This window comes from Miscanthus floridulus, chromosome 16, assembly GCF_019320115.1.
Source record: "Miscanthus floridulus cultivar M001 chromosome 16, ASM1932011v1, whole genome shotgun sequence".
Classification (NCBI taxonomy): domain Eukaryota; kingdom Viridiplantae; phylum Streptophyta; class Magnoliopsida; order Poales; family Poaceae; genus Miscanthus; species Miscanthus floridulus.
In genome coordinates, this window is record NC_089595.1 from 95,802,738 (window position 1) to 95,817,642 (window position 14,905).

Consider the following 14,905-nt stretch of genomic DNA (forward strand, 5'->3'; position numbering starts at 1 on the left):
CTTATTCGCATTGGTGGCATCCGAATCTCGATATTCCGTGTGCAGCAAAGAAGCTTTCTGTGGCTTTCACAGAACATATGCTGCCTGAGTATGAAAATAAACTATCGCGGCGGCGACTATCTTACGCTTAGTGATGGTTACTGTTCAGGGATGCTCTTTGAGCAACTAGTTTACTCTAGTGGTTATGTGATGCTCTTGCAGTTCACAGGCAGAGAGGAGGCACCTGAAGGATTCATTCTTGATATGGTATCTAATGCAAATTTGCACTATGTTTATAGCTGTACATGTATTATGTGCGCTGATGCTTTGTGCTAATGGTTGGATTTGTTTGAAGGAAAATCTGTGGTTAAAGTAAATCAAATTGAGGCGATGAGGCGAACATCTTTGATATTCTTTCCTTCGGGGGCAAAGCTGGAGCATATGGCATTTCTAGTCCTGGTCAGTGCTTTTGGTTTGCCCCTCTTTTCGATATTCCAATGAAGCACATTGACATCAGTCGGTGTCACGAGCAACATTCCTCTAAGAATGTGGGTAGTTCTGCCACATTTCGCTTCCTGGTTTATTGCAGGTGCTTTCTGTCATGTGGGGCTGCGCATCCCTGGCCCTGTCATGTGGGGCCCAGATGACAATTTCTCGTTGTTTGCCTGCTGAACACATGCTGCGCTGTAAATGTACAATTATCCTTTTGCTCTATTTTCTTTCAGTTCGTTACTAATTAATATGCCGATTGAAATCATACTTCCAATTGTTTCTGTATTTATATTATCCGTCACATAACAGTATCTTTTTAACACTGAGCTTGGCTAGAAAATTTTTGGACCATGTTCCTCTATTTGGTTCCACAGGTTCTTTGTTTGGAAGGCTTTTGTTTCTGCTTCGGAAAAGAGAACCCGGGTCAGGTGAGAGGGGCGGCCATCTAGCACTGCCAATATAGCTATACTAGAGGTGCTATTTCTGTTCCACCTTGCTATTAGTTGTGTTATACTCCCTCCGTTCCAAAATAAAAGCATTTATGGTTTCATTCACCCTGTTCGTTGGTTGGTGCTGGTGCTGGTTTGGGCTGGCTGGTGCTGGTTTTTGTGAGAGGAAAACACTGTTGGCTGGTTGAATAAGCCTGGCTAAAACCAACAAATGAACAGGGTGATTCTAAGTCAGCATATCTTAATATTTACCACATCAAGGAACTTATCTAGGTCCTGTTCGCTTCTCTTATAATTCATACTTTTCGGCTTGTCTTTTCAGCTGGAACAATGTTTTTCTCTCACAACAAATCAGCCGGAACAGTATTTCAATTTGTTTTTTCAGCGAAGCGAACGAGGCCTTAATTGAAAGGCAGAGCTCCTGCCATTGCGTTCAAAAAATCACACCAAGGAACTATGCAAATATTTTTCTTATGATGGATCTATCGATGCATTATTTGATATTATAAATGTTGTCGTTCTTTTCTATAAACATGATCAAACTAATGATAGTTTGACTTGGGATGAAACGAGAAATGCTCGTACTTTGGGATGAAGAATCCCCATTTCGATGACAAGTTCTGTCATGTAAACACCTGGGAGTAGAAAATAAGCTAATATGTCCAGAATCTACACATATCCAGTTTGATGTGCGTATTAGCAGTGCACACATATACTTTACTCTCTCTTGGAAGCAGTATACATGTATAATTATAATACCAGCCTTTTATGACAAAATCTGTAGAGTTTTTATGTTCGCCTTCGAAGTTTGCAAAGCTTAATTTCCAGGATGAATGAATCTGTAGACGGGGGCGATGAGCATGCATCTCATCTATGGTAGCTTTGACGCTTTGTGCGTGGAACAGGTTCTCGTACGTGTGGGCGCGAGCTGTAGGCCTGCGTGGTTTACGCTTGTATGCCAACGCTGGAAACATCACGAGATCTGTTCCCGATGCCAACCGACTTGGTTAACTGAACCGAACTCGTGGAGAGAAAAAAAATGCTGCGCTTTCGCAGCGAAAAAAGCAAGAAAAACCCAACGCCTCCAGAAGCGATTATCCAGAGCGCACGGTGTCGAGAGTGCCCGTCACGGTCGTCGTCGGCGGGCGCATCTTTGATATTTCTCGCTTTGACAAGCAGAAGATGAAAAGTGCAAAGCTCGCGCACGCACGGGGGTCTGTACCGCGCGACCTCGCGTGGCATGTCGCGCTCCGTTGATTGGGCAAAGCGCCCGGCGGAAGTCAGCTGCTTCCGGCCCGTCGGCGGCCGCCGAATCTCCCGTGCCGATAGGGATCTCGGCGCGGTTTCTGGGGCGGTAGTGCCGCGGCGGCGAGGCGCGATCTGCGCCGCAGCTCACGTTCAAAGCGGAGTTGCCGAAAGCTGGGCAAGATAGCATCACGATTTTACAGTTTGCCTTGAATTTGGAGCTGCAAATATGGATCATTGTTTCACAAAACATCTATCTCATAAATTGAACATAGTTTAACTGGTTGATTTCATGATTGGACAATATTATTCTATTCTTTCGGTGATAGACGATATGTGATAACTCGTCAATCTCGAGATCAATCGGCTCAGTCCTGGCCTTCCAAAGGACTGATGGATGTGCATACATGTATGCTAGCGTCAACTAAATAAAAAAATGTAAGATAAAGTTTAGAATTATGGGACAACTTTTAGGGCTATATGGGAGCACTCCCAGCTCTAGATTCTATGCGAGAACCGCCCATAAACAGCAAACGTGTAAAACACGACTAGATTTTGGTAGGATCTAACGAGAACCGTTTATCTGTTTACACTACCATTTGGGACCTAAAAAACACGCTCCCCACTGCTTCCTAATCAATCCTCACCAGAATCACTTTAGAATATTTTCCACCTGCTGAGGCGAATCCGTCATAGAATCAGGGAGCTACAACTTACAATCACAAAAAAAAACTCTACTAAACAGACCCTTAATACTATTGTACCCATTTTTGCTATACCATATTACCAATTACATAATTCCTTTTCTATGAATGAATAAATTAAGAGAGCTTGTATGTTAAATCGTCTTACCAAGAAAATTCTTTTTTTCCCCCTTGGATTCGGCAACAGCTCTTCAGACCCTGATACAGTTGAGAATCTGAGATCAGTTCACTGATTTCAGATATTGCGTCTATGCACGGGCACTTCGTACATTCCTGATGAATAATAACAAGATCATTGATGCAAAGGTTGAAGCATAGATCCTATCCTACAGCCACTAAACATGCTTTTAATCACATCCACGGACTGTCCAAGGCCCCTTAATCAACGTAAAGATTGATGCCTAGAGCCTAGTTAAAAAAAGACGTGACGATGTGGATGCATTTAGCTTTAGTCTGGACACTGAACCATTTCCTTCTGAAAAGGAGAGGCTAGCAATCATCTGAAAGCCATGGCTACAAGCGAGGAGACAGATGGAGAAGTACTCATGGCCACTCAAGGATACTCAAACCTGCACCAAGAGAAGGGCATGTGATATAACACATAAGGAAACATCTTCAGAAACATACAGAGCAGGAAGGTCATTGTTTCCCCCCGAAGAACCAAAGCAGGAAGTTCCTTTGCAAGCCCGAAGTTCTGTTTGTCCACCGAAGGCTTTGTTTGGCTACACTCTCTCTACCCTAATTCATATGAGCAGGAAGTTCCTTTGCAAGCCCAAAGTACCGTTTGTCCACCTAAGGGCTAAGGCCTTGTTTGGCTACACTCTGTCTACCCTAATTCATATGTATTGAGGTGTATTGCGGTTGAAAAATAGTTGTGGATTGAGGTGGATTGCAGCAGTGCAGCAAAAAAGCCCTAAAGCTTGTTGTATAACATGTGCAGCATCAATAGAACGGATTTCAATAGGGGTAATTCTCTTCATGTTCAGCCAGCAGATACTTGATATGACGATATATTTTGGGTTAACTTGTAAGCAAGCACGGGTCAACTAAAATCCCAGGCATGACAGTTTATAAGACCAACATATTCCAGAAATAGCTCAAAGACATCCCGTCAGAGCAACAAACACAGCCAGAAAATCTTAATACTTTCAACCAGATGTGTAAATTTGGCCACAATATTTCAACAGGTTGCCTTGCGTGATATTGATATCTGTACGTCCTGGCCGACATATTCTCCCCGAGAATGTTTAGTGTCATCTCTGAACATGACGAGGTTTACCTCTACTGGTGTTCACGAATCACAAACGTTTTACAACTAGCACTAGTTCAGGACAATAAACATGAATGGATTCTCAGAGCCAAGAACAAAGAAGGCAAATGATCACATGCATAGGATGCAGACAGGCTCAGTAGCTATGCGATTAATTAAAGGTGAAATGATCGCTAAAATCCTGGCAAAACAGAGCAGCCACAAACTTTGTACCTTGCAATTCATCAAGAAGGATTGTCAGTACAGAAAAATAAGACATCTACTGACAAGGTTCATTGCTATTCTCAGATGTATGAGCATTATTCACAAAGGAGGAAGAAATCAACTTTCCCCAGCATTCGGGTTGGTTCCAGAAGCAGAGGGAGTCTGCTGATCGGTGAAAGCGCCTCTGGCAGTTTGCGGTTCAGGTGTTGAGAATAGCCCACTGAACCAAGGAACAAGGGCCCACGCTCTGTTACTGCCCTCACTGTCATTTTCAGGGCCATCGGACCTGACTTCCTCTTGGGTGCTCTGTTCTGTCCACATTGCTAGGCTCATTCAAATCTTTCGTCTCTTCAGATGGCAGCTCAAACCGGCACACAGGGCAGGAGCTGTGGAGTTCAAGCCATGGCAGGATACAAGGAGAGTGGAACTTATGCTCACAAGGCATTTGCTTTGCCTGGGACCCCAGCTCAAGATCATCAAGGCAGACTGAACAGCTGACAACCTCTGCTATTTGGACAGTGGGCAGAGCTTCAACCGCATCTTTCTTTGCAGGAGGGGTGCCATAACGGTTTGGATCATTCTCAGCCAAATGTTGAAGCAGCAGGCTCAGCCCAGCCCCCAGGACATATTCTTCCAGCAAGCCATCATCATTGCTAGATCCACTTTGGTCATCTCGGGCCTCATCAGTATCAAGCACTGAGCCTTGCAAAGAGAGGGCTTGGTTGAAGGCATTGATCAGAACGGAGTTGTCCCTTTCCCTGTCAGCTCTAAGGTCGTCCTGGATGCTGTCAAGCACACGATGCAGAGCTGATGCCCGTCCATGCCTCCTGATGAAACCCTCAAATTCACGGCCAATATCATCATCGTCATCATCTTCATCCTCACTGTCCGCCACCGCTCCTGGCTGCTCAAAAGGGTGGTTCGACGATCCCAATCGTGATAAATCCCGCTCTGACTGCTGACTGACCAACCCCTCAAATTCCTCCCCGATCATCTCTTCAATGAATCCACCACCACAGAATGGGCACTTGATCTCCTCCCCCATGGCCTCCTCAATGGCCTTCTCACATCCATGGCACCAGTACCTTGTAACTGCAGCTTCTGTCATCCTCCAAGTCCTTCCCGCTGATCAAGTATTGCACAGAGACAAAAGGTGTCAACAGGGCAATATGAATAAAAAGGGAAATATGCATTGATTCCCAAGTGAATAACCATAGGATACAACTCATCATTGACGACAGTAAGTGCAGCATCTACAACAACTTTACTAAGAAGAGATGAAACAAGATGAATAATTGAATACTACAGTGGTCATCTATGACTGAACTTCACTCGGTAATGGCAGGCATGAAGATCTTATAATTAATCGGTATCAAGAATAAGAACAAAGCTAAGTTTTGCATCTAATACATATATTAAAACTCTCTTCACTTCAGCTCTACAGGAACAGGAGCAGCAAGCTGTCCTAAAGAGAAGACCCACTTGGAAATAAGGCAGCACTGGCAGACCTTCTAGACGGGGAAGGCAGAGATTAGGAGTCGAGATTCTTCGTTCAAGAATAGGGCCCCAATTCCATACTTTCTATTTGAAGAACAAGATTCTATTCCAAACGAAGGTATTGAGAGCCCCCATCAGAAGTCAGTGTGATTCGCGTAAACCACAGCACAAAACTAATTCCCTGTCCTGTCCTCTCAAGATTCACCCACATTGCGCTATTCGCGAACTCCTCTCCCCCGCCCCCCCCCCCCCCCCCCCCCCCCCCCCCCCCCCCCCCCCCGCCGAACAATTCCCTCAAGAAATCCCCAATCTACCAAGCAGGCAAGCAGCAAAGGCGATCCCTTTTATCAGACCATACAAGATATTATCCAAAGGGGCCAAAGCAAACCGGCTCCGGGTTCTTGATTTCGAGCCCCGGAACCAATCGCCCCCACAGAAACCACCTTCCTTTTTAGTAGTAGGAGAAAAAAAAAAGGGTAGTGGGGAGAGAGCTTGTGCCGGCTGACTGACCTTCGTGCCGGCTGTTCCCCCTACTAGCGGATTGGGCGACGGCGCTGGTCCTCCGCCTGCGCCCGTCCTCGGTAGCTTCGATGGAAGTAGGACGACGAAGGGGAACAAGAAGCAGCTACGGGGCAGGTGGCTGGCATGCTATGCTGGCTTTCTTTACTCCCTGGCAGTCATCGTCGCCTGTTTCCAAATGGAGGAGAGATATTTTATTTGATCCCGGCGCAAATCTCCAACCAATAAAAAGATTGTTATGACTTGGAAGCATACAATTGCTCTGCTCCTTTTTCGCTTTTCTTGGGGAGTTTTTGTTCAGTGCCTGTAATTTGCAGTTTGGCTGGCTAATAAAACCTCCCTTTCAGGCAAAGGTGCCTACCAGCTAATCCTCCTGCCCCAACTGTTGTTGTTGTTGGCTTCTTCCTAGTTTTTTTTTCTGCATATATAGAAAAGCTAGTAACATACCAATACCAATATTATTCTATTATTATATATCAAGTAAATTTATCATACTCGTCTCTCTTCTTTTTTAACTAAGGCCACGTTTAGTTCCAAACCCAAATTCTCAAAAAGTGTTACAGTAGTCATCACATCGAATCTTACGATACGTGCATGGAGCATTAAATGTAGACGAAAGAAACTAATTGCACAGTTTGGTTGGAAATCACGAGACGAACGTTTTGAGCCTAATTGATCCATGATTAAACACTAATTGCCAAATAAAAACGAAAAGTGCTCCGACCAACTAAACACGGGCTGAAACAATCGTGGAGGGAAACCAAAGTAGCAGGATACCGGATTGAGGTGGTTCTTGCATTGCAGGCCCAATGTCGGAAGAAAATTCCGGTACAGCGCAACACGATTTGTACGGGTATGCTGTGGCACAGAATGGCATTGACCGCGCACGAGGCCGTCCAATTCCAACGGACGCGTCCAGGTTGCGTCTGCCGCCGGTCACACTAGTCGACCTTTATCTTCGCTTTGACGAAGAGCCCTGTGTGAACTGGAATGCGGCGAAAAGGGATTCCACTCCATCTCGTTTTAGCGTGGTTATAGTTGCCTGCGGACGGAGAGGGTCGGTCAAGATCGGTGGCCATGGCGTGGCGTGGGCTCCGTGTTCAATGGAGATGGCTAGATGGGGCGACCGGCGACGTCCTCGCCGACGTCAACGTTTTAGCGGCGGCGTGGGCTCGGTCGGGACTCGGGACAGAGAGAGAGGAAAAAAAAGGCCACCGTGGCCGCGTCCAAGGCCAGCCCAGTGGGACCAGGCATCATTTGCAGCCGGGCATGTACGGTGTTAGCGGCGGGCCGGCTCGCCATCGCCATTGACGAGACGGGAATGGCCACAGCCCACGAGTCATCCTGCCGGCCTAGCACCGTAAGCGAACCGGTTGTCCCGTGCCCGTTCCCGTTCCAACCAAGCCCACCTCCGCTGCGCACCTACCAGCTACCACCGTGTCCGCTTGACGTCACCAGTCAATCACGACGGCTCTGAAATCTCAGGCACCAGCGGACCAGACCAAACCCCGCCCGCGAATCTAAAGCCAAACCAACCGCGAATCCACGGGAGGGGAAGGGCGCGGGGGCATGGAGTTCCTGCACGGGCAGAGGCTGGAGACCGCGGTGGCCGTCGCGGTGGCTGTCGTCGCCGTCGCCGCCGGAGCCGCCTACCTCTTCATCCGCAGTAGGAAGCCCAGGGGTGAGCCATATGCCCTTCCCGTCAACAGTAACCCGCGCGTGTCCGGAACCCTTGTTATGGCTGTCACTGTCACTCGTCTCTCCTTTGGTCACTAGTCACTAGAATGTATCTCTGGCTCTGAATCCTTCCGCGCTGGTGTCCTGCTGAGCTCAAAGAATTTGTGATTGTGCTGGTCCATTGATTCATCTTTCTGTAATGCTAATAATTGGATTTAGTTGTGTTGATGCCTCTGAACACTAGTGTCAGTAAAATTACATGATTTGCCAAAGCTGAACATTCAGAGATAAGTTCCTTGCTAGGCCAAGGGCCAAGGCCATCTAGTTGACATGCTTCTTTGGATTCTGAAACATTTGGGAACTGGCCCTACCACCGTGATTATGTTCTTGCTACTTGGTACTTTGTGTATGCATGTATCGTTCTACTTATTTTAAGTGACCTACTACTTTTGAAGCTAGCATCTCGTTCTTTTTTAGGAATATGGAGCTCACAGCCTAGTCCCATTTTTCTCCTTGTAGCTCATTTGTGTTGGTTGTGCTGTGATCTGTTCTATAGGCTGCCTGGACCCCCAGAATTTCAAGGAGTTTAAACTTGTTGAGAAGAGGCAGCTGAGTCATAATGTTGCCAAGTTCAAGTTTGCGCTCCCAACACCTACTTCTGCATTGGGTCTTCCAATCGGACAACATATAAGCTGCAGGTTTGGGTTCCTTGTTACCACTTTTGAAAGTGGGTTTGCAAGGTTCAGCCATTAGTCTGAATTTCCTTTAATCTTACTGTGTTTATTCCCAATTGTTCCAGAGGACAGGATGCTGCTGGCGAGGAAGTGATCAAGCCTTATACTCCAACTACTCTGGACTCTGATCTTGGATCCTTTGAGCTTGTTATAAAGGTAAGTTTCAATAAGATGGTCTTTTTTTTCATTTCCTAATCATTCCATCTTATCTTCAGTTGTGTTTTATGCATCTTTGGTCATCAATGCAACTATTTGTTCACTGTTGTGATTCACCACTTATTTTCTTTCTTGAAGATGTATCCCCAAGGAAGAATGTCCCATCATTTCCGTGAGATGAAAGTTGGTGATTATCTGTCTGTGAAGGGACCTAAGGTATACCTGTATCACATTATATTTTGTATGTTGATTTTGCCTGTTCCCTGTCTGAACTTACACACTAGACATGCTCAATTTTGTCCTTTCTCATGAGGCATATTTTGGCCTTGATTTTTGTTTTATCTATAATCTTCTTGAGTTACTGAGTATTATTAGGCATCACACTTGTCATTCTGTGGTTGTACACAATAATAAAAAAAAATGGTCCAGTTGCCTTCTTACCTTCATTTTTGCTACATTGGAAAGAGACGTTCATTTGTTTTGTGAGAGTGATAGCGTTTATTATAGCGCAACAAATGAACAAACAGCAAAAAAATAAAAAGAAGTTGTGCATTTTGAATGAAGTTGAATCGGAAGGTGTATTTTGTTAATGAAAACATACATAGCTCCTGGTATGCATTTTGGCCTTTCGATATTGAGATTAAATAAATGCTTCTCTAACCTAGGGCCGTTTCAAGTACCTACCTGGACAAGTGAGAGCATTTGGAATGATAGCTGGAGGATCAGGCATTACTCCAATGTTCCAAGTAATAACACATCGTCCAAAGTTCTTTATTATGGTATAGTTGAGAATTTTTTTAGTACTCAACAGTGCATTTTTCTGTCTTACTATAGGTCACAAGGGCAATTCTTGAGAACCCAAAAGACAATACAAAAGTACACTTAATCTATGCAAATGTCACTTATGAGGATATTCTTCTGAAGGTATGCCTTTTATGCTGACAAACTTCATTGACTCTTAACCTGATAGCAGTTATATACCTACATGTAAAAGAGTCTGGTTCATTTGATGATGCCTATTTGGTGAGACACTGATATCATTACTCCCTATCTGTCCAGCTTACATTATGAATAGAAAGCTAGTAGGCCTGGTTTCTGGGATATGGAAATAATCTTTGTTTTGTGCGATTATGTATCATATCATGAAGAGCAGAAACATGTCACAGAATACCACTCAATTTGTATTGTTCGAGTCGCGGTCTCCTCGCATTGCACAGGCGAGGGTAAGGCTTGCCACTAACACCCTTCCCTAGACCCCGCACAGAGCGGGAGCTCTCTGCACTGGGTACGCCCTTTAATTCTACATATGCCCATATGTAAGCAGCACTCTTTTGTCGAGAAATAATTATGGATTTGTTCCTCCACAGTAAAACTAGGAACTCTTGTCTACAGTTCTTGTAGTCTGTGTTACTCTTATAGGCACTTGTTTGTATGCTAAACTGAACCATCGCAATAGAAGAAAATTTTCTGTTTGACATGCATTTGTGCCACTGATTGGGCTTATGACGTTACATCCGTGATGAAATTGCAACTCGCTATTATCATACAGACGGTATCGTTTTTGTGTGCTTACATTTTGCTTGATGCAGGAAGAGCTTGACAGTATGGCCAAAAACTATCCTGATCGCTTCAAGATCTACTATGTCTTGAATCAGGTCTATTTTTATTCTAAGAATTAGTAGTTTGGCCAGTCACCTGTCACTAGTTGATACCCTATATTTCACACATCCGCGTCTTACTAAATAGGCATTGTTTCTGTGCAGCCTCCTGAAGTCTGGGACGGTGGTGTCGGGTTCGTGTCAAAGGAAATGATCCAAACTCATTGTCCAGCGCCTGCTGCTGACATTCAGGTAAGCTTTCCAGTTACTGAAAGCACTTGCTGGAACTTGGAAGCCATCAGTTTTGCTCGGTGAAGTCAGACACTAGGGGGGTTTCCGTTTTCAGGTATTGCGATGTGGCCCTCCTCCCATGAACAAAGCCATGGCTGCGCACCTGGACGATCTCGGCTACACGAAGGAGATGCAGTTCCAGTTCTGAGCATTCTCTCTACCAATACCAAAATAAACGGCGATGGAACAGGTTTCTTTGCCTCTTTGAGTAGACGAAGCCTGATCATGTCGTCATATAGGTCCAAACAGACGTGGTTTGGCGTTCAGAGCATCGTACCTGGATGAAAGCAGGAGTACCGAGTACCTACCTAATTTGTATTTGTGTCGGGACATTGTACCATGCCATTTTTCGTGTCGTCGCAATCGCTACTCCAATGAAGACATTTTTTTTGTGGCATTGCCATTTTTGCGTCATATCTGCAGTGTTATCAGTGGTTACAGTGCACCCTCTCCCAACACAATCGTTTGTCACTCCGAGCCAGCAAACGATGCCAACTTGTGTCATTCTGACGCGTCATACAAATACAAAAACTGTGCATGTGCAGGTGTGCTATCTCTGTTCTTGCAGAGCTATGGACGCGTGCGCATACACACGGGTAGGCTTGGCAAACAGGCGAGCAGGTGGTGTGTTGGTTGCAGCTCCTGCCCTATGAGGCCGAAACACGAACAGCACAGCGATGTCAAGCCGCTCGTTTACGCGCCAGGTACAGGCCAGTGACACCAAGGCGTCCGTCGTCTTCTTCTGAGCTCCTGCTACATGGTTCATGGCGTGTCCGTACATGTACGTGCGATTGCTTCGTGCTCAGGGACAGCAGACAGGAGACCACCAAGCGCCACTGCGTGCGTTCTCAGGGTTACACGCTGCCTCCAAGGGCAGGGATGTGACGAAGACGATCCGACACAGGGTCGGATGATGACATGGGAAGTCGTCATATCGAAAAGTTGTATTTTAAAAAAGTCTCTGTGTTTTGCTTTTGTCGCAAGAGGGCTTCCTGGGCCGAATTTTTTTTTGTTTTTTAGCTCTTTTTTATGAAATTTTTTTATAAATATGCTCCTGGAGCCATGCTTTCGAAATCTGGACCCTTAGCTCAGCGCCATCGTGGATGGCGCCGAGCTTACACGTCTCGGCGCCATAGATTTTGACGCCTAGGTCTTAGGCTCGGCGCAGACGTGGCGGTGACTTGGCAGGCACCTTGGCGCCGTAGATCTTGGCGCCGTGGTTATTGGCGTCGAGCCCTGTCTTACGTATGGGCCTTTCCTTTCTCTCTTCCTCTCTCTCTACCGCTCCCGAGCTAGGGCGCTGCCAGCGCTGCCGCACCGCTGCGCCCGCCGCCACGCGTAGCCCCGGCCGTCCGCGGCCCCAGACTAGGCCCGCGTCGGCCCCCGTCGTGCCGGCCGCCCGTGGCCCCAGCCCGCGCCCGCGCCACCTCGTCCGCCGCGCGCATAGGCGCTCCCTCCGGCGACCCCGGCCCCTGCTCCCAGCGCGCCGCGACCTCGCCGTCGATCCCGTCCTCCGTGTCCCCGTCCTGCTCCGGTCCCGGCGTCCGCGTCCGCGTCACATCGTTGCATTGACTTGGACAAATAAAATTTTTGAATATGCAATGTAGATACTTAGTTACCTTGAATTGTAGTGTTACTTTGATTATTTGGTAGTTTCTAGTAAATTTGATGATGTAGGTAGTTGATTTAGTTAGTGAGATAGATATAGTTAGATAGCTAGTGACATAGGTACATATATATAGTTATTAGATAGCTAGTTGATTTAGTTAGTTAGATAAATATAGTTAGATAGCTACTGACATAGTTATTTAGGGTGTAGTTGGTTAGTATCTATTAGAGAGGTACTATATAGCAGCTACTTTGGACTAAACGAACTGTATTTCAATTTTTGTTTGAACTACTAGATGTACAACTTAGGGAGCATATATATCATAGAGGCACCGTAGAAAGATATCACTATGGATATGTTGAGTTTGTTGAGATGCAAAGTGTGCCTGTGTTATTCAATGAGAAGCCTTTATTTATTGAGTTGGTTGTAAGGGCTCGGGAGGAGCTACATTGCCATGGAGCTGATGATGATGATGGCATAGCAGTGGAGGGTGTACTTCACCTAGGTTCCCCTCCCAACATCCTAAGGAAAATGATCCCAATTGGGTGTGCAGACCAGTGAATGCAATCGTTCAATTCACCTTCTACAAGTTTGTTGCCTGGTTCAACGATAGACACGCCCATGCATTGAAGTTGCGGAGTGATGGAGAGATATGAGCTCCGAAACCAAAGGTACACCTAGATAAGACAAATAAAAGGGTTGGCACACATAAGGTTACATGTTTTGACCACGTCATAGGGACTTATCAGGTCGAGCGTAGGGCGGTACAATGTCCGATGGCGAGGTTCGAGAGTCGAGGATGCATGTGGTAATCCTCCAAGATTTCACATGCACTTGTGGTAAACCAAGGCAGTACCATTTTCTATGTTCTTATTTGGTGGCAGCAGCTAGGCATCACAACTTTAATATCGAGAGCTGGATACCTCACGAGTTCAGTGTCGACACGCTTGTGCACACATGGAGCCCCCGCTTTGTGCCTTTCCGAGACCCTAAAGAGTGGCTTCCATATGATGGGCCAAAGTACATTGCGGATCCAGCTTACCGTTGGAACAAGCGTGGATCAAGGAAGAGGACGAGGCACAAGATGGTTATGGATCAGATACCCGGAAGAACGAGAGGGAGGAGAAAGAAGAGGAAGAAGGCTCGGGCAGGAAGGTTGGGTGATGGGTTAAAATAGCACCTTGGCGCCATAGATCTTGGCGCCGTTCTCGGCGCCAAGCTCGGCGCCAAGATCTACGGTGCCCAGGTGCCTGCCAAGTCACCATCACGTCTGCGCCGAGCCCAAGATCTAGGCGCCAAAATCTATGGCGCCGAGACATGTAAGCTCGGCGCCACCAACGATGGCGCCAAGCTAAGGGTCCAGATTTCGAAAACATACCTACAGGGGCATATTTGTGATTTTTTTTAAAAAGACTAAAAAGCAAAAAAAATCGGCTTCCTGGACCTGTGGGCATGGCAAATTCGTGTGGTCGTGTGTTTTGGTTGGGAGGGGCACTGATTACTGAGACTGGGCCATATATAATAGTAGCTTAGCGGTTAAGGGCATGTTGGCTTGAACTTATCAGCCGGCTTATCAGCTAGAATCTACAGTATTTTTCTCTCATAACAAAACAGCTTCAGCCGCTTTATCAGCCGGCTTTAATACCAGCCGAACAAACCCTTTCACAGACATACTGGGCGCCCATAATATTACCACCAAACGCACTCAAGTGAGTGCAAATTGTAGGGATCAGAATCTTAAAGGTTTATGAGGTGAAAAGGTCGCATCGGTATGTTTTATTATATTTTTTACCTAGGTAAAAATATAATAAAACATGTAATAAGCTTCCAATAGGTCACGCATATCAACTGTAGAATTGACATCAACCGTGTAGTAAGCTTCCAAAAGGTCATTCTCCCTACAAAGTTGTAATAAGCTTCCAAAAGGTTAAAAAAAATTCTACCAAAATTTTAAAGTTACATAAGGTGAGAAAGACCCATCGGTTGATGCAAAAGACAGAGCTACAACTTTGACATCAACCATGCAATAAGCTTGCAAATCATTCTCCCTACAAAGTTGCAATAAGCTTCCAAAAGGTTAAAAAAATCCTACCAGAATTTTAAAGTTATATAAGGTGAGAAAGACGCATCGGTTGATGTAAAATATATAGAGCTACAACTTTGACATCAATCATGCAATAAGCTTCCAAGAGGTCATTCTCCCTCCCTCTCAACCCGGTAGAAATTATGGCTCTGTTCGCTCCGCTGAAAAAACAACACTGTTCTAACCGATTTGTTGTGAGAGAAAAATATTATTCCGGCTGAAAAAACAATCTGAAAAGTACGGATTATATGAGCTTCCAAAATGGCTTTCCCCATGAAACAACAAGGAGTTTTTGTTTGCCTGTAATTTTGTAGACAAGCCGTATGGTGATTGGTGGACGATCGCTTCCCGTGGAAGATCGGACTCACTGTCACCACCGTTTTTTAATGGGCATCATG

At 45.7% G+C, this 14,905-nt stretch overlaps 1 protein-coding gene, 1 long non-coding RNA gene and 1 pseudogene across 2 annotated transcripts; 2 read left to right on the forward strand and 1 right to left on the reverse strand.

The window, feature by feature from the left end:
* Positions 1-238: 238 nt before the first annotated feature.
* LOC136513680 (uncharacterized) lies at positions 239-3,888 on the forward strand. Its single transcript, XR_010773410.1, has 4 exons — positions 239-438; positions 569-671; positions 846-945; positions 1,243-3,888. It is a non-coding gene; the product is annotated as an uncharacterized lncRNA (long non-coding RNA).
* Positions 3,889-4,335: 447 nt separating this feature from the next.
* Positions 4,336-6,833, reverse strand: LOC136513679 (E3 ubiquitin-protein ligase SIRP1-like; annotated as a pseudogene).
* A 781-nt stretch (positions 6,834-7,614) lies between these two features.
* LOC136512733 (NADH--cytochrome b5 reductase 1-like) lies at positions 7,615-11,240 on the forward strand. Its single transcript, XM_066506734.1, has 9 exons — positions 7,615-8,040; positions 8,593-8,734; positions 8,836-8,926; positions 9,065-9,142; positions 9,592-9,672; positions 9,761-9,850; positions 10,516-10,581; positions 10,690-10,776; positions 10,871-11,240. Exons 1-9 carry the CDS (start codon positions 7,929-7,931, stop codon positions 10,961-10,963), a joined length of 840 nt encoding a protein of 279 aa, XP_066362831.1. The 5' UTR covers positions 7,615-7,928; the 3' UTR covers positions 10,964-11,240.
* Positions 11,241-14,905: the final 3,665 nt, after the last annotated feature.

Bases quoted from the DNA above. Each gene is read 5' to 3' on its own strand.
- LOC136512733 (XM_066506734.1), top strand. From the start codon at position 7,929: ATGGAGTTCCTGCACGGGCAGAGGCTGGAGACCGCGGTGGCCGTCGCG. The intron at 8,041-8,592 runs GTGAGCCATATG...TCTGTTCTATAG, and splicing joins CCGCAGTAGGAAGCCCAGGG to GCTGCCTGGACCCCCAGAAT. The intron at 9,143-9,591 runs GTATACCTGTAT...TCTCTAACCTAG, and splicing joins TGTCTGTGAAGGGACCTAAG to GGCCGTTTCAAGTACCTACC.